This window comes from Eptatretus burgeri, chromosome 16 (assembly GCF_056783735.1).
Source record: "Eptatretus burgeri isolate ZD-2024b chromosome 16, Ebu_testis_v1, whole genome shotgun sequence".
In the NCBI taxonomy this organism is placed as follows: domain Eukaryota; kingdom Metazoa; phylum Chordata; class Myxini; order Myxiniformes; family Myxinidae; genus Eptatretus; species Eptatretus burgeri.
The window spans coordinates 14718418-14733307 of record NC_140976.1 but is presented as its reverse complement, the minus strand read 5'-3'; the positions used below and the strand labels follow the sequence as shown (position 1 = coordinate 14733307).

Below are 14890 nucleotides of genomic sequence, written 5' to 3'. Positions count from 1 at the left end.
CTGAGAAAATACTGCAGGGTTTTGTGTGGAGAACTTTAAACACGGGGTACACATGGTCACGAGCTGCCAGAATCTAGTTCAGTTGAGTAACCCCCAAATCAGTGGAACGAAACTCATTTTCTCGCCACATCCTCACTTTCGGCTGATGGCTTGTTGGCGCTGTTCCAGATTCCTTTGTGTTATCCAGTGCCTGTTTGACATGTCGGAGTAGTTAGCGGTAGACTCGAAGTCGGTCCAAATATGAGCTTATGATATATTCTCACTTCTTGTACAATAAAAATGTATTCACCAATATATTACATACCTCACGAATTTTAAACGTTATTGAAACTTAAAAGAAGGAAAAAAAATCGCAGATGGATTTGGGACATCGCGAGCTCACGTTGCTGACAGAAACTGGGAGCAGATCGAGGGGCACAGGTTGGTCGGTATGAAGGTCGAAACGGTTTGTTGGGACCCCTCGGTCATGACCCGAGACTTAGCCAGCTTCATCCACGATCCGAGCCCCTCACGACCCACGGCTGGCGGTGGTGGGGCGGAGAGAGAGGGTCCAGGTGGTGCTGTTGTGGACTGTGGGTTCAACGTCGTCGATGTTCACAGCACGTTTCCTCAGGAAACCTCCAAACTACCTCACGGTGTGTTCTCGTCCCTCATGCTTTGAGGTTTTAAGTTCTACAATTTACAGCCAATTAAAAACAGTGATTTGGTTTGTTGTTATGGCAACGTGGGTGAAAAACAACGAGGGTTAAACACAGGGTTTGTGTTTTCAACAAATTATTTTATGTTTGCATGGGGAGTCGTCTAATTATTACGTACACAAATATTGTGTAATCTTTGACCGTCCTCCATCCCCATTGTTCACAGCGTACCCAGTAAACCCACGACCCCCCCCCCTTTCTTTTCTCTGTGTAATCCAAAGGTCTCAATATTGTTGCAATCTTCTGCAGTCAGACCACAAAGCACAAAGCTTGTTGCTGTTTGTGTTGCTTAACTGACAGTTTAGCGACCTGTTTTTATTTATTTAGTTTTGTTTGTCACATCTTCCAGTCTCACTCTCTCTGCTCTCTTGGCCCTTTGACCACCCCCCCCCCCACCACTAGCTCCTGCAGGACACATACATTTTTGAGTAACCACTTCTTGGTTAAACTCTCAACGTCCAGGGTTTCTGCATGCCACCACTCTTTTATTCTTCTTTTTTCCCCCTTTATAGAACTGCTTTTGAAGGTTGTTCAATATATTATTATATAAATTTTGTGTAATAAAAGTCCAGGCTCATGGATGAGTTTGAACATAGAACGGACCAGGGCGTAACAACAAAAAGAACAGTAGAAAGAGAAAGTAGGACAAAAGAGACTGAGACTAACAAACAAGGGATATGGGTACAAGAGATGGTTTAACGGGTGTAGAAAATATCACGATTCTGGGTGTGGGGTGTGGGGTGGGGGGTCGGGAATAGGGCCAAATGAGTGGCCGACTGGAGGTGAGTAGTGGTTGTGGATTTTGGGAGTTTCATCAGAAAACTGCAGAAATTTGGGGGGGGGGGACAGAGCACGGAAAGAGCAGAGGGTGTAAGACCGGAAAGGACAGAGACCACCAACCTGTCTGTGATGGCAAAAGGATAATCCCATTAACTCGGCTTCATCGTGGGAACTTCCAATGATTTTGAAGGCCTCTGTTTCCACGGCATCAAGCTGAGCAAGGTGTAAGGCAGGGGTGCCAGCCTTGTGTGGACAGCAGTATTCCATCAAGCTGTGAATGATTATTCCCTCCAGGGATTTAAGCAAGTGGTGCATTACTATGTGATGATGTTATCCCCCATCCCAACAGTGGTCTTTTTTTACCCCCATGCCACTCATCCCTCTCAGTTGCAGATTCCTGCCTTTCCTCCCATCCCCTCCTCCCCCATCTTGTCATATTCATTCATTTTTTTTTAATTCACAGTAAATACGTACAGCAGGGGAAAGCAAGGATTGGTGAGGTGTGTCAAAGAAATGCAATTATTTACAAATGAGAGAGACAGTGCAGTTACCCCATTCCTAATCTTTTCAATCTTAATTATGTTACCATGACAAGCGCCCTTACAATCGCTCCCAAGGAAAATCAGAGAGCAAAGAAAGATGAAAAGTGCGAGGTCAACGGACCGCGTCCTGATCCGGATCTTCACCAAGATCAAATCAATTTGTCCTTGTCTCACACCAACCTGCCCACTAAGTTTCATCTGAATCCATCTATAACGTTTTGAGATATCGTGCTCACAGACAGACAGACCGGGATTAAAACATAACCTCCATCGGCCTTCGGTGATGGAGGTTATGAGCAATGCCAAAACAGAATGAAAGCACACACCTCAATTATATATGGTATGATTCTGTTTTTTTGTTACAAGGTAACTTGTAACAAAAGGTAACGTAATGTTACAAGGTAACGCAGATGATGCAGTCATCTTTGCGGAGACTTTAGACATCCTTTTGGGAGCCCTCGAGGTGCTGAATGAGGAGTCGGAGCCGCTGGGATTACAGGTTTCCTGGGTCAAAACTAAGATCCAGGCTTTCAATGACATCTTGGATGCTGCTGTCCTGTCTGTGCCTGTTTGTGGTGAGGATCTTGAGGTCGTGGAGAGATTCACTTACCTTGGCAGTGATATTAATGTCTCTGCTGGCTGCGAGTCAGAGGTCAGTAGACCTCTGGGTTGGGCCTCGGGAGTTATGGATTCACTGGATCATGGGGTGTGGCGCTGCCGGTACCTGTGCAGGAGGACGAAAGTCTGAGTCTTCAGGTCCTTGGTGCTTCCAGTTTTGTTCTATGGATGCAAGACTTGGACTCTGACCAAGGATTTGCGATGGAGACTTCATTCCTTTGGTACCAGGTCTCTTTGGAGAATCCTTGGCTATCGCTGGTCGGACTTTGTGTTCAACGAGCGGTTGCTGAGAGACTCAAATGAGATTTGTTACCTGCATAATCCGTGAGCATCAGCTGCGGCTGTATGGACATGTGGCTCATTTTCCTGACGCTGATCCTGCTCACCAGATTCTGTCAGCGAGGGAGTCTTGTGAGTGGAGGAGGCCAATGGGCCGACCACGTGCCTCGTGGTTGCAGCAGGTTGATTAGCATCTGAAGGAGATGGGGATGGGCCAGGCATCTGCCTGGGGGATGGCCAGACGGAGACCCCTGGAGTACTGGTGGAAAGTGGACGCAGCGACGCGCTCCTCTGGCGCATGCTCCCATACCTGACCTGACCTGTAATTTGTGCTCGAGCAAGTGTAGGGTACATTGAGCTCAGACTTCTCATTGTTTTACAAGTTTGCAATAACTTCCTTGTCTTTTTCTCTTTTTTTTTGTGGGACATCTCGTGTTTTGTGGTTTGCTGCATTATGACCTTTCATTACATGTGTTTATTTTAATTTTCCTGAAAAACTTATTTTACCACTTTGCTGATTTTTCATGTATGCTGACAATTTCTCTATTCATTCACGAAATGAGCAAATGAAAATGCCTGTGTAGGTTTGTTTTTCCAATAAAAATGTATTTTGTTGTTATTATTATTTTAATAATGTGCCATCATTGCATTCTTGTCATGGTATCTCACAGTGACATCAGTGGAAACCGCACAGCATTTGTTTTGCTTGGAGTGCAAGCAGTCATTCCACGCGGCTGCGGATCTTCGGCTCCACACGAAGACTCATTACCAAGACTCTCATGGCAAGCAGCACAAATGTAGTTACTGTTTCTCTTGCACTGGTGACAGTTATAAATTGTGAATGAATGAAAATATTAATGTAGAACTTCCTTACAAGTATATACTCTGTGAAAAGGCTCTTTCCAAACTGTCAGGCTTGAAAATACACTTTACTGTGCATACACGAAATGAGGACCCTTGACTGTACTTGACTGTACTTCAACACAAAATTCCATGGTCGTGCCAATAATTGGAGTTGTTAAATTTACCTTTTCCCACTGTCATGACTCGCCATGCTTTGTTTTTGTGGGTAGGCAGGCGAGTTGGTAAATTGGGCAAAAGTGGCCATTAGAGTCAAGCACGTGGACCAGGTGGAAAGGGTTTTTTAATGTGATTTTGTGTTGTGAATAAAGGATTGTGCTATGTTTTGGTGATTTTAGCATGTGTGCAGGCCATGGCAGGTAGAAATACCACTTTTAGCATATACTGCAAGTGTAGGTAGAAATGAATGGCAGTTGGGGGGGGGATCACTACATGAAGGTTTGTGGGTGGGGAAGTGGTGTGTGTCTGCAGGTGATGAAACTCAGAGAGAGAGGAAAACTGAGAACTGTGGCCCACTCACCATGCCTCACGGCCAGTAGCCAGCATGTGAATGAAAAGGAAAACCTGCTGGGAGGAACGTCAGATCGGTCGGCCATGGGGCGGAGTTCCCCTGGCGACCATGGGAGGCCAATGAGTGACCCCCTGTGGTGGGATGCACAGTGAAGGGAGCTGTTGTGGTGCTTGGAGGGTGGAATGTGAAGAGAGCGGCCCAAGGAATTCTTGTATTTGGGGACTTTGTTTGCGCTGCAGCACCACACCCTGCTACACCCTTACTCCCAGAGTATAGGACCTCGCCACTGCCGAGTTGAGGCCACACTTTCAGGTAATTGAGATGCCATGGCCTTGCAGTTAATAAATAGTTATTGTTATTGTTGAGTGAGTGTGGTAATGTTACACTCGATCCAGTGTGACTTGATTTAGCCTGTTAAATTGGCTGGGCAGCTTTTACAGTGGAAATTTGGCCTCAGCTGACAGCTGGAGCAAGTGACGTCCACTGGTGAACGTGTTGAATTTGATGGGTTTGATTGGTGAAGTTAAATTGTGGTTAAGGTAGGCCTGTTTTTTTGCTTTTATTTTTGCCATCTTCTCTCCCTGCTCTGATGACACCATATTGAGCAGAATGGCGAGGATTGAAATTATGCAGACCTTTTTGTAAATATAAATTTTGTGATTTTTGAAATGAAGGGGGTATAGCATTTAGGAGAATAGGTAAGGTTAGCTGCAGTTTGCCTCCCGCAGCCCTCTCTGATATATTTCTTAATGATAATATTAGGTGTATGACTGCAACTACTAAGGCTGGAATCTTGGGTTCCCGATGGAGAACCTTGGCAGGAGCCGAAGGTTCCTGGGAGAATGCTGTGTTAAGTGGAAGGGGGTGGGGGGGGATACATTGTATAATGTAGTAAGACCATCGTATGGACCACGTGATTCTCGTAGCGTAAATTTACACTTGTAAACACGCACCTGTCAGAGTAAGTGTTTGGTTTAATATGCACTGAGGAGACAGTAAGTGTGAAATTAATGATAGACAGTGTGAGGCTCTAAAATGTCTAACCATCTGTAAGGTGAGGCTAGGCAAGGAATTGAAAGTTTCACGGTGGCACCATAACTAAGCTGTTTGGCCAATGTGTGTGAGCCATGGTGGCGGAACAGGCTGTGAAGCCTGGAAGAATCCCGGAAGACTGTTTTCTTTATTTGGGCCGCACAATGGGTGGGTTGGCCCCGAGGATGGACCTCCCTCAAGAAGCCGACATCCAATCACGGGGCCTGTGGCAGGAAAATATGACCACCATCTTGGTTTTCTGTTGGGCCGAAGACATCAGACCTGAAGGCCTCTGCTGTTTATACATTGGCCGGGTTCGTTGTGTCAGATTTCCATTTTCTTTGTTTGGGTCGAGTGTTACCCTGAAAAATCTAATCATATGTGGAATAAAAATTACAAGTCAGGTTTAATTAAGAGGAGTTGAGTGGACAGAGGAGGTGAAAAAAAAATTGTGACCACAGTGCGGTCATTCTTGTTATTGAATGATTCTTGAGGAACGGTAACTATGTTGGAAGAACTGAACGCATTACATAGAACTGTTTCTGAAATCCCTGGAGGCATTCTAAGGACCTTCAGCGCTGAGGCATAACACAGAAGTGGGCCTCAGATGTGACAGTATGTCTATTAATTACATGCATTGAAACCTGAGTGTATATTAATTGCATACTCCTGAATGGGAGCCGGTGTATTAATTGATTACGTAGTATGGGAACGTTAGTACGTACAAGTTGTTCGGGAACAGTTCAGGAAATATTGTTTAGTAATTGAGAAGAATTCTGGTATGAACACTTTCTGGATCATTAATTCTTCTTAGAGTTCTGAGACAGGATTAGATGTTCCAATATCAAGTCAGTTGAAGTTTTTGATTTTTCAACTTTATATACAAATTTGGATTTCGTACTAGTGAGGGATTCACTCTTCAAAGTGATGAACAAGGTTTTAAACTCTTTTAATAAGTTTTTTAGATCAGGTTTGATGGAGCATTCTTTTCTAAAAAAAAATACTCAAGTTTTCATTGTTTTGATAAGCAGAAGTTTAAGGATGCTGTTAACTTTATTTTATTTAACACTTTTGTGTCTTTTTGTGAGATAATGTTTCAACAGGTGAAGGGTATTCCCATTGGTGGGAATTGCAGCCCCCTACGAGCAGACAGTTTTCTTATTTTCTGTGAATTTTCATTCATGCAAAAATTGATGAAGGATAAAAAATTAGGATTAGCTAAAATATTATCTTATGCATGTCGTTTTGTGTATATACACATATATATATATATATATATATATATATATATATATATATATATATATATATTGTTGCGAATTCGCGCCCGCCGGCGTGCGAACGGCCACGTAACTCGAATCGCGGCACGTCGCCCACCGGACGGACAATTCTGTCGTGACCCTCTCGGACTAACGCCGGGAACTAGTCACGGGTGGGCCTTTCGGCCTCACCACGATCGTGCCAATCGGCCCCCCGCGTGGGATAGGGTTGTTCGCTATCGTGGGATAGGGATAGGGTTCAAATTCGACCTACCTAAGTACCCACACGGAGGGTAGACCGGGCGATCGCACCTCGCCGCAGGTCGACTCGGACACGGGCCACTTAAGCGACCCGTTCCATACTATCGGGATAACTGAGCGGTGTTATCGTCGACCTCGACGGTTCCGATTAATTATCGGGCGTATTAAGCCCACTACCAACCCTTTACATGAAGCAAGATGGAGATTCAATTAAAGAAAAGACGAAGCGAAACGAGAAAACAGTTCAACACAAGGCACATTTATTCCGTGACACACGTAAAGCACACATATACAATTACAACAATTATGCACCAAAAGCAGATGTTACAAAAGAAACACAGCAATGCAGATCTACTACCGACTATGTGAGCACACGGCAGCACTTGCACAGTTTTACTTTACAGATGGCGCCGACAACACATTTACTCAAAAGCAAAAGAAAAGGGCCACCCTCAAAGACAAGGGGGCAGACGGGGCCTGTGGGCCACGAGACCGGGTGGATCCTACCCGTGTCTTGTGATGAGCCGCAAATGTGGCGGCGGTGCCCCGACTCCGCGCTCATTCGCGGGTTTCGTTAGCACTGCTTGGAGTGGGGTGGGAACGGGGCCCCCTTTTCGCACTATCTCAGCACGGGGGGGGGGTGAAGGGGGGAATTGTTGATGCTCTGGGGAAAGAGGATAGCTGGCTTGCTTGGGTCCCGCGACGAGCGACTCCACTGCGACCTCGTCACCGACTGCCGTCTTCCTTGCCTCGGACCCGAGGTATCTGGTCCCTCCGCAATTCTCCTCAGCCGACTGCAGCAAATCACCTCGACCGCGCTCCAGGCTCCAGGCTTCCTCTCTCTGCAGCTCCCTGACAGACTCCGAACCCCGACAGACTGCCACTCTCCAGACCCGATTCTCCTCAGCCGACTGCCTCCAACCCTTCTCCAACTCAAACTCTGACTAAATGCGTACCGCGCTCAGCGCTTTATAGTCCAGCAGGAGAACTCGTATGCAAATTTCTGGATCAGAATGAGCTCGGGGGTGGAGCCACGCTCGCCCATTGGACGGAGAAAAAGGGGCGTGAGTCTCCCCTGATCCTCGAATTTGCATCTATCGATTCTACTCCGACGCGCCTGGAGGCGGGGCCAAACCGCCCCACGCTTGCTGATTGGACGGATCAGAAGTGGGCGTGTATCATTCCTGATCCGACTTCTCCTCGGAAAGGCCGCTATTTGCACCCGCGGCTCGGCGCGCGTCCTGCACGATGCCAGGACAGCCTGACGCTTGGTGCCCACAAGCGGTGCGGGAATGGCCGCAGAAGGAGAGGCGAAGGTGGTGGAGGGTTTAAAGTGGTGGTCCATGGCCATGGCGACGTTTGGAATGGCGGTGATGCGATGTTTGCGGGAGCGAGTTGTGAAGGTAAAGGTCGTGGCTGTTGGCGTTGTTGTTGTTGTGAAGCGGCGTTGCGGTTGGTGGTTGTTGTGTGATGGCGGTTGAAACGTGATTGGTTCAAATTAAAGATAGAACAGAAAAACGGCTATCTTAAAGGGTCGCAGCCCGAATGAATCACATTTATTCCCTCTAAACAACGGGTTTGGGGCTAACTACACATGTACTTACAGAGATATCTCACCTACAGGATCTGAATGGTGGTTTGCGAATTTCCTCAACCGCAACACTACCCCCTCCCCTTTTTACAGACTCGTCCCGAGTCGTCAAATTTTCGTGTGCCATCATGTGTAGTTCTCCCCTAGTACATTTTACCTACGGATCCTTGAGTGCGACATTCAGGGTATTTGTGTCCCCAAAATAAATAACCTGAGGGCTGAGTAACTAACTAAACAAACCCACTCACACGGATGACTTAAATAAAATTGCCGGCGCTAAGACATACATGCCGGGGGTGCACTCATATTTACAGTACATCTTAACCTTAACTTACAAATTTTACACTAAACCATGGCCCAGGATCAATGGACTCTGCAAAAAGAAAGCAGTTTGCAGGGAGCCAGGCTGCTCGCCTGCAGTCTCTGGCTCAAACAATGCAGGTGACAGGGAACGTGGCCGGCTGCTCACACTCAGTCCAAGGCCTTCCCTTTTGAAAATGAACCCAGTGAACCACAACGGTGCATGGGCTGCACAAACGCAGTCTCCTGGTGCGGCTGCCCGCAAGGCAGTCCCTGCAGAACACTGAACGGGCACTGATGCAAGCAACAAAACGGTGCACGGGCTGCACAAACGCAGTCTCCGTGCCAGCTCAAGTGGCACACGCAATGAGCACAACGGATGGATGGGTGGATGGATGAATGGATGGACGCAAACACGGTGCACGGGCCGCCACTGCAGGCCTGTGTTATAGCTGCCAACAGGGCAGTTCTTGCAGCTTGCAAACTGTTGCTTTCTGATCCTGGCGCACATGGCAATGAACGGGGGGGGGGGGGGGGAGGGGTAAAGCAAAAATTGAACGGGCCTGGTGAACAGGGGCAGTGGGCATGGCATGGCAAAGGCAGCAGGCAAACACAGCCTGCAGAACAGGGCCGCTGCAGGCAAACATAGCCGGCAGATGAACTGGCCGGCACAGGCCTTGCAGAAAACAGCTGCAGACGATCCCGCCGGTACAGGCCTTGCAGCACAGCAGCTGCAGATGAAGTGGGCCGGCCTTTGCCTTGCAGTGGAGGTTGGTGGAGGGAGTGCGGTGGTGCTGGCCACTCTGAAGGCGGGCTCGGACCCACCCTACGGTCTCCCTCCCACCTATCGCCTTTGCCTGTCACTGTACATACCCACTCCCTTAATTTGTAAAACCCAATTTAGCCCCAACTTATTTTTTTTTGTTGTTTTTATGTTTACTTCCCCACTATAAATCCTCCCCTAGCCCCCTTTACTGTCTTTGTTCGGCTAACCTATCGTCTACTAGCCCACTCCCAACCCCTATGTTCCCTTCCCGGAGGGGAACAAGGGAGAGCTCGCGTCCTGTGCCGAGGCCCAACGAAGCCTCAAGATGGCCTCCCCAGACTTCAGCGATCGAACCCAAAGTGGGTCCAGCGGCTCACAACGAGAGCGAAGGGATGGATGGTGCAGAGGGGTACACTTCCTATCTACCCTATCCATTAACCTTTAAACTACACCGGGGCTTTCAACAAGCGCCTCTCGCTTAAACTATTGGTTCTATCAACCCAGATTCCCGTCGCCTGTGTTGGTGTCCTCACAATTTCGGGCCTCACCCCCCAATTTTCTTCCCGTGCCCTCACTCGGTCTTATGGCTGGGATGCGTGGCTCCCCTTGGCAGGCACGACCCTCTGCCGATTCTCCAGCTATGGCACCCCCGGGCACTACACTGCCTCTGAGCCTACCAGCTCCCTAAACACCGGGGAGTGCCCCCCATGGCACCTCCCCTGAAACGCACAAGTGGCAGGCTGGCTTCCCGGACCCCTTTCCGAGGGTCACCCGTGCCCACAACACTGCCTACGCGGCTAACGGCGCCCTGGGCCGCCGCACCAAGCGGGCGCACCCGTGCCCACTACGCTATCCCGGCCCCCCATGGACCCTTGGCCTACTACGGCTGACTACCCTGGTGCCCGGGGTACCCACTCAGCGATACTCACCTTTCGCAGCCACGCTCCCAGCCCGTCAACAGGGCTCCTGCACCCCTCCAAACGGGTATCGAGCCTACTTTCCCACCAACAACAAAACGACCTCCATTTTGTAAATTTGACTAACCCCCTAACTCACTCTACACTGACCCCGGGGTCCCTTGGGCGAGAGTCACTCCTCCCCCCAATCACTCATCGCACCATGCATTCCACATTCGCTCCACACACACACAGACCCGCTGGCCTCACTCACTCAACATGTACTCACTTCACCACTCTTCAACACACACACCGCTGAACTCTGCCATCCTTCTAACTAACTCATGCTCCCACGTCGTCCCTTAAACTACAGCACGTTCCTTTTAACACTACGTAGCTAAGCTATGTCCCCACTACACACTCACAAGTCTGTCACTGTCCTCAAATAATCCCATAAATCCATTTCCCAACCTAAATCTCATCTAAATCCCTCTACCTAACCATTCCACGGGCCCCATGAGGACTTACCCCTGCCCCATGGAGCCGGTCTAACTAAGCTAACCCTTCCCCCTAACTAGTGCATCCTGTGCCCAGGTAAGGGGGTCTTTCACCCATTGCCCAGGGATCCTGTTCACCCGAAAGCGAGGCTTGCTTTTTTTTTTATTTCCACATGCGCAGCACCAGCGCGGCAACTCGCATCCTGCGCACTAGCGCGGCAATTCACAGCCGCGTACCTGTGGCGTGACGTCATGGCAGCTGTTCGCCTCCCTCGTCCCTCTTGGACGGTACCATCCGGCAGGGATTCACCCTCCTGCCGGATTCCAACCACACACGCAGCCATGACGTCACCCAGCGCATGAAAAAAAAAAAACACAAGCCTCACGTCTCGAGGGGTTCCCCACGCGAACACATGTGCTCTGCCCGTTGGAGCTTCACACACATGCCCGCGTGCATAACCCGTCCGGTCCAAATCCGTTTACCTGCCTAAACTTTGTCCGTCGCGGGATTGGCAACATTCACCGCGCTCGTTTCCGGACCGGGCTTCACTCCCGCAAGCGAGCACGTGGGGGCCTCGTGCATTGCACAGCACGGACCTCGCGCTCGCTGCTGGGTGAACCTGGCACGGTGCGCAAAACATCTACAGCCGCTACCTGGCTTTTGTCCCTCTGTCGCCGTCTCCGTCGCCATTCAACCCACGCACACCTGCGTGTCACGACACTCACTCTCCACTCCATCACATTCACACCGGGAGACGCGGCTGCATGCTCACGCATGCCGACCGACATCTCCCTCACACACAGCGACCTTGCACACGCTGTCTCTCTCACACTCGGCCGCTCACTCACGCATGCCATTTCCCTCACACAAACCATACCACTCACACACGCGGGGCACTCGCCCGCGGTGTCTCACTCATACTGGCCATTTCACTCACACACACGGCGACACTCACACGCGGTGCCTCATCCACACACGGCATGCTGGGAAGCACGCCCTTCGGCACACTTGCCACCACACCACTCACACACGGGGTTGCTTCCACACACGGGGACGCACTCACACCTTGCACCACACACACCGGGACAACCACACTGGGGATTCGTGTCCCCACAAGGGTCTCCGGGGCCTCTATACCCCCCAAGCTCTCCGTGCACCCGTCCACAGCACCCGTCCCCTCAACCTCGCAAAACACGACCGAACTCACCTGGTCGTGACTCGCCTCAAGGGGGCAGACTCCCTCCCCTCGTTCCTGGAGGAGGCCATCCAGGTGCTCGCACTGGGTCTCTACCCAGTCCGCCAGCTCACCCCCATTGTCCTCCACTACCTCTGTGTGTGTGTGTGTGTGTGTGTGTGTGTGCGTCTCTAACCCCGTCTTCATCGTGTAGTCTTCCCTCTATCGTTCCCATCTCCCATGTCTCTGCCAACTCAGTCACCTCTTCCCTTGTTATCTCCCTTGTCTCAACTATTATTTCTTTCCTCCTTTCCGTTGTCACCTCGTGTCTCGTCTCGCACGTTTCTGTCTCCCCATTTATTTTTTCCCTTTCGGTCACTGTCACTGTTGCTCTCTCCGTCACCTTTACCAGACTCGCCCAACACGCCCCCCTAATTATTTTGTCACCCGCCCCCACTGCGGGCCTGACAGCCGTTGCACCCCCTCCCAGCTCGTTCGCTCCCACACGTGGCGCCGCCATTTTGAGCTCCCCGGTTACTGCCTTTATGCCCGCCTGCAGGCGTCGGCCCATGTTCTGCGTCGCACCCCGCAGTTCTTTCATGTCTTCTTTCAAATTGAGTGCGTTTGTATCCATCTTTTCGTTCATGCCTTTTATTTCGTTTTTCATTTCATTTGTGTTTGTATCCATCCTCGCTGTCATTGCCGCCAGCATGGCGCATCGCTGGACCATGTCGGGTGCACTCAGCTGAGCCGATTCGGCAAGGATCGGGGGGGGTTTTGGCGGAGAGGGGAGGGGAGGTGTCATACACCGCGGCCACCGCCGCACCTATTTCGGGCTCTGGGTTCAGTTGGGGGAGTTCGTGTTCCTGCACAACCAACATTTCCTGCTCGGGGGTTTTCATCCTGGACCATGGATTCTACACATTCTAAATCCATTTCTAATACCCCCGGCTCCCGCTCGCCTTGAGACGCCATCTTATTTCTCATAAAGGGTTCATTTAAATCGCTCGTAATTTGGAGGGAATCGGGGGTCGCTCCTCTCACCCCTGGACCGATTCCCGTGAATTTAGCTGGAGACGGGAGAGCCCGTTTTCCCGCTCTCCGACACCAGTGCCGCGAGGAGGGGCCTGAGTTTGTGTCCCACGACCTGACACCAGTGTTGCGAATTCGCGCCCGCCGGTGTGCGGACGGCCGCGTAACTCGAATCGCGGAACGTCGCCCACCGGACGGACAATTCTGTCGTGACCCTCTCGGAACAACGCCGGGAGCTAGTCACGGGTGGGGATTTAACCCCACCACGACCGTGCCAATTGCCCACCCGCGCAGGATAGGGTTGCTCGCCAAATTCGATCTACCTCTGTACCTGCGCGGATGGTCGACTGGGCGATCGTACCACGCCACAGGCCGACTCCGGACACGAACCGCTTAAGCAGTCTGTTCCGTGCTACAGTGATAACCGAGTGGTGTTATCGTCGGCCTTGACGGTTCCGATTAAATACTGGGATGTTGCACCCACTACGAACCCCTTTCCGTGATGCAAGATGGAGGGTCAATAGAGAAAAGACAAAGCGAAATGGGCACAGTTCAACAAGCAAGCATTTTATTCACACGCACACACAGACAAGCACGTAAGGCACGTATTTACAGCAATACACAATCAAAATGCACATACAGCAATTAAAACAAAAGAAACGATGCAGAGCTACAACCGAATACGCGTACACACGGCAACACTTAAACAGTTCTACTTTACGAGACACTGCGCCACAAGATCCATACAAAAACCCCAAAGAAAAGAAAGAAAGAAGTCACGACTTCCCTTTGGCTGGTGAGTCCCTCTCCCGCGACCATCAGCGTGGTCGCGTCCGGCCCCGACCTCTCCCGCGGCCGGCGAACCCTCTCCGGCACTCCCCGTCCGGACGCACAGGTCCACCTCGCAACGGGCGCCGCCGCGTCTCCCGTTCGTGCCTTCGTGACAGGGCCGCTCGCCAAGGCGCGGGCACAGGACCTCTTCCTGAAGACCAACTCTCCACAACAACCAACTGAACCACCAGCCAAGACGAAGAGGAAGAAAAAGCGCTCCTTGCGCCCGCCCGTGTCCGTCTTTTATCGCCCGGGGCTCCGCCCTTCGCCCCGCCCCGTTCTCGGCTCCACCTTCCTTCGAGAGGGTTTCCGAAAAAGGCGTTCCCTCATGCTTTCCCTCCACCCCGCTCCGTCCGGGGGCCGAGGGAGTCAGTTTTTGGCTTGGAGCCAGAGAATTATTCCCCCAAAAAGAGGCCCCACCTTGACATGACCTCTGACCTTTGAGCTGCATCGCTCTTCCTCCATTCCAAAGCGTGGGGAAGTCAGACGGGAAAAACAGGCGTGAAAAGCCCACCGAGCATCCTTGTTGGTTTTTGTTTGTTCCTCCGCGGAGATCGTAACCGCACGGAGCCTGTTGAATGGCGAGTGGCGAAGATGTGGTAGCGTAGATGGTGGAGATGGCGTGGTTGCAGTGTGATTGGCGCTGTGATGGGGATGGCGTGGTTGTTGAAATGTTGTGTGTTTGAAATAAAAGATAGAAAAAGAAAAACACCTAACTCAAAGGATCGCAGCCCGAATGGATCACATAAATTCCCTCTATACAACGGGTTTGGGCTAACTACACATGTACTTAGAGATATCTCACCTACGGGCCCTTTATGGTGTAATGCGAATTTCCACAGCCGTAACAATACGTTATCATATAAAGTGGTGTATGATTAAAGTTATTAATACGTAGTAATACTCATACTTTAAATAAAAGTAATAATTTTATAAGTATGAGTAAGGATATTGCATTGCT

The 14890-nt window shown here is 50.4% G+C and overlaps 1 protein-coding gene across 4 annotated transcripts in view; it reads left to right on the top strand.

Moving 5' to 3' along the window:
- Positions 1 to 348: 348 nt before the first annotated feature.
- Positions 349 to 14890, top strand: part of LOC147010568 (uncharacterized) — a 57065-nt gene continuing 42523 nt past the window's right edge. For 3 of the 4 annotated variants that reach the window (XM_085858852.1, XM_085858851.1, XM_085858849.1), the window contains exons 1-2: positions 349 to 635; positions 3589 to 3699. In XM_085858852.1, coding sequence (XP_085714978.1) covers positions 431 to 635; positions 3589 to 3699 — 316 coding nt within the window. In that variant the 5' untranslated portion in view covers positions 349 to 430. Of the gene's footprint in view, positions 636 to 3588; positions 4602 to 14890 lie in introns of all 4 variants that reach the window. The other variant, XM_085858850.1, reaches the window with a different exon arrangement.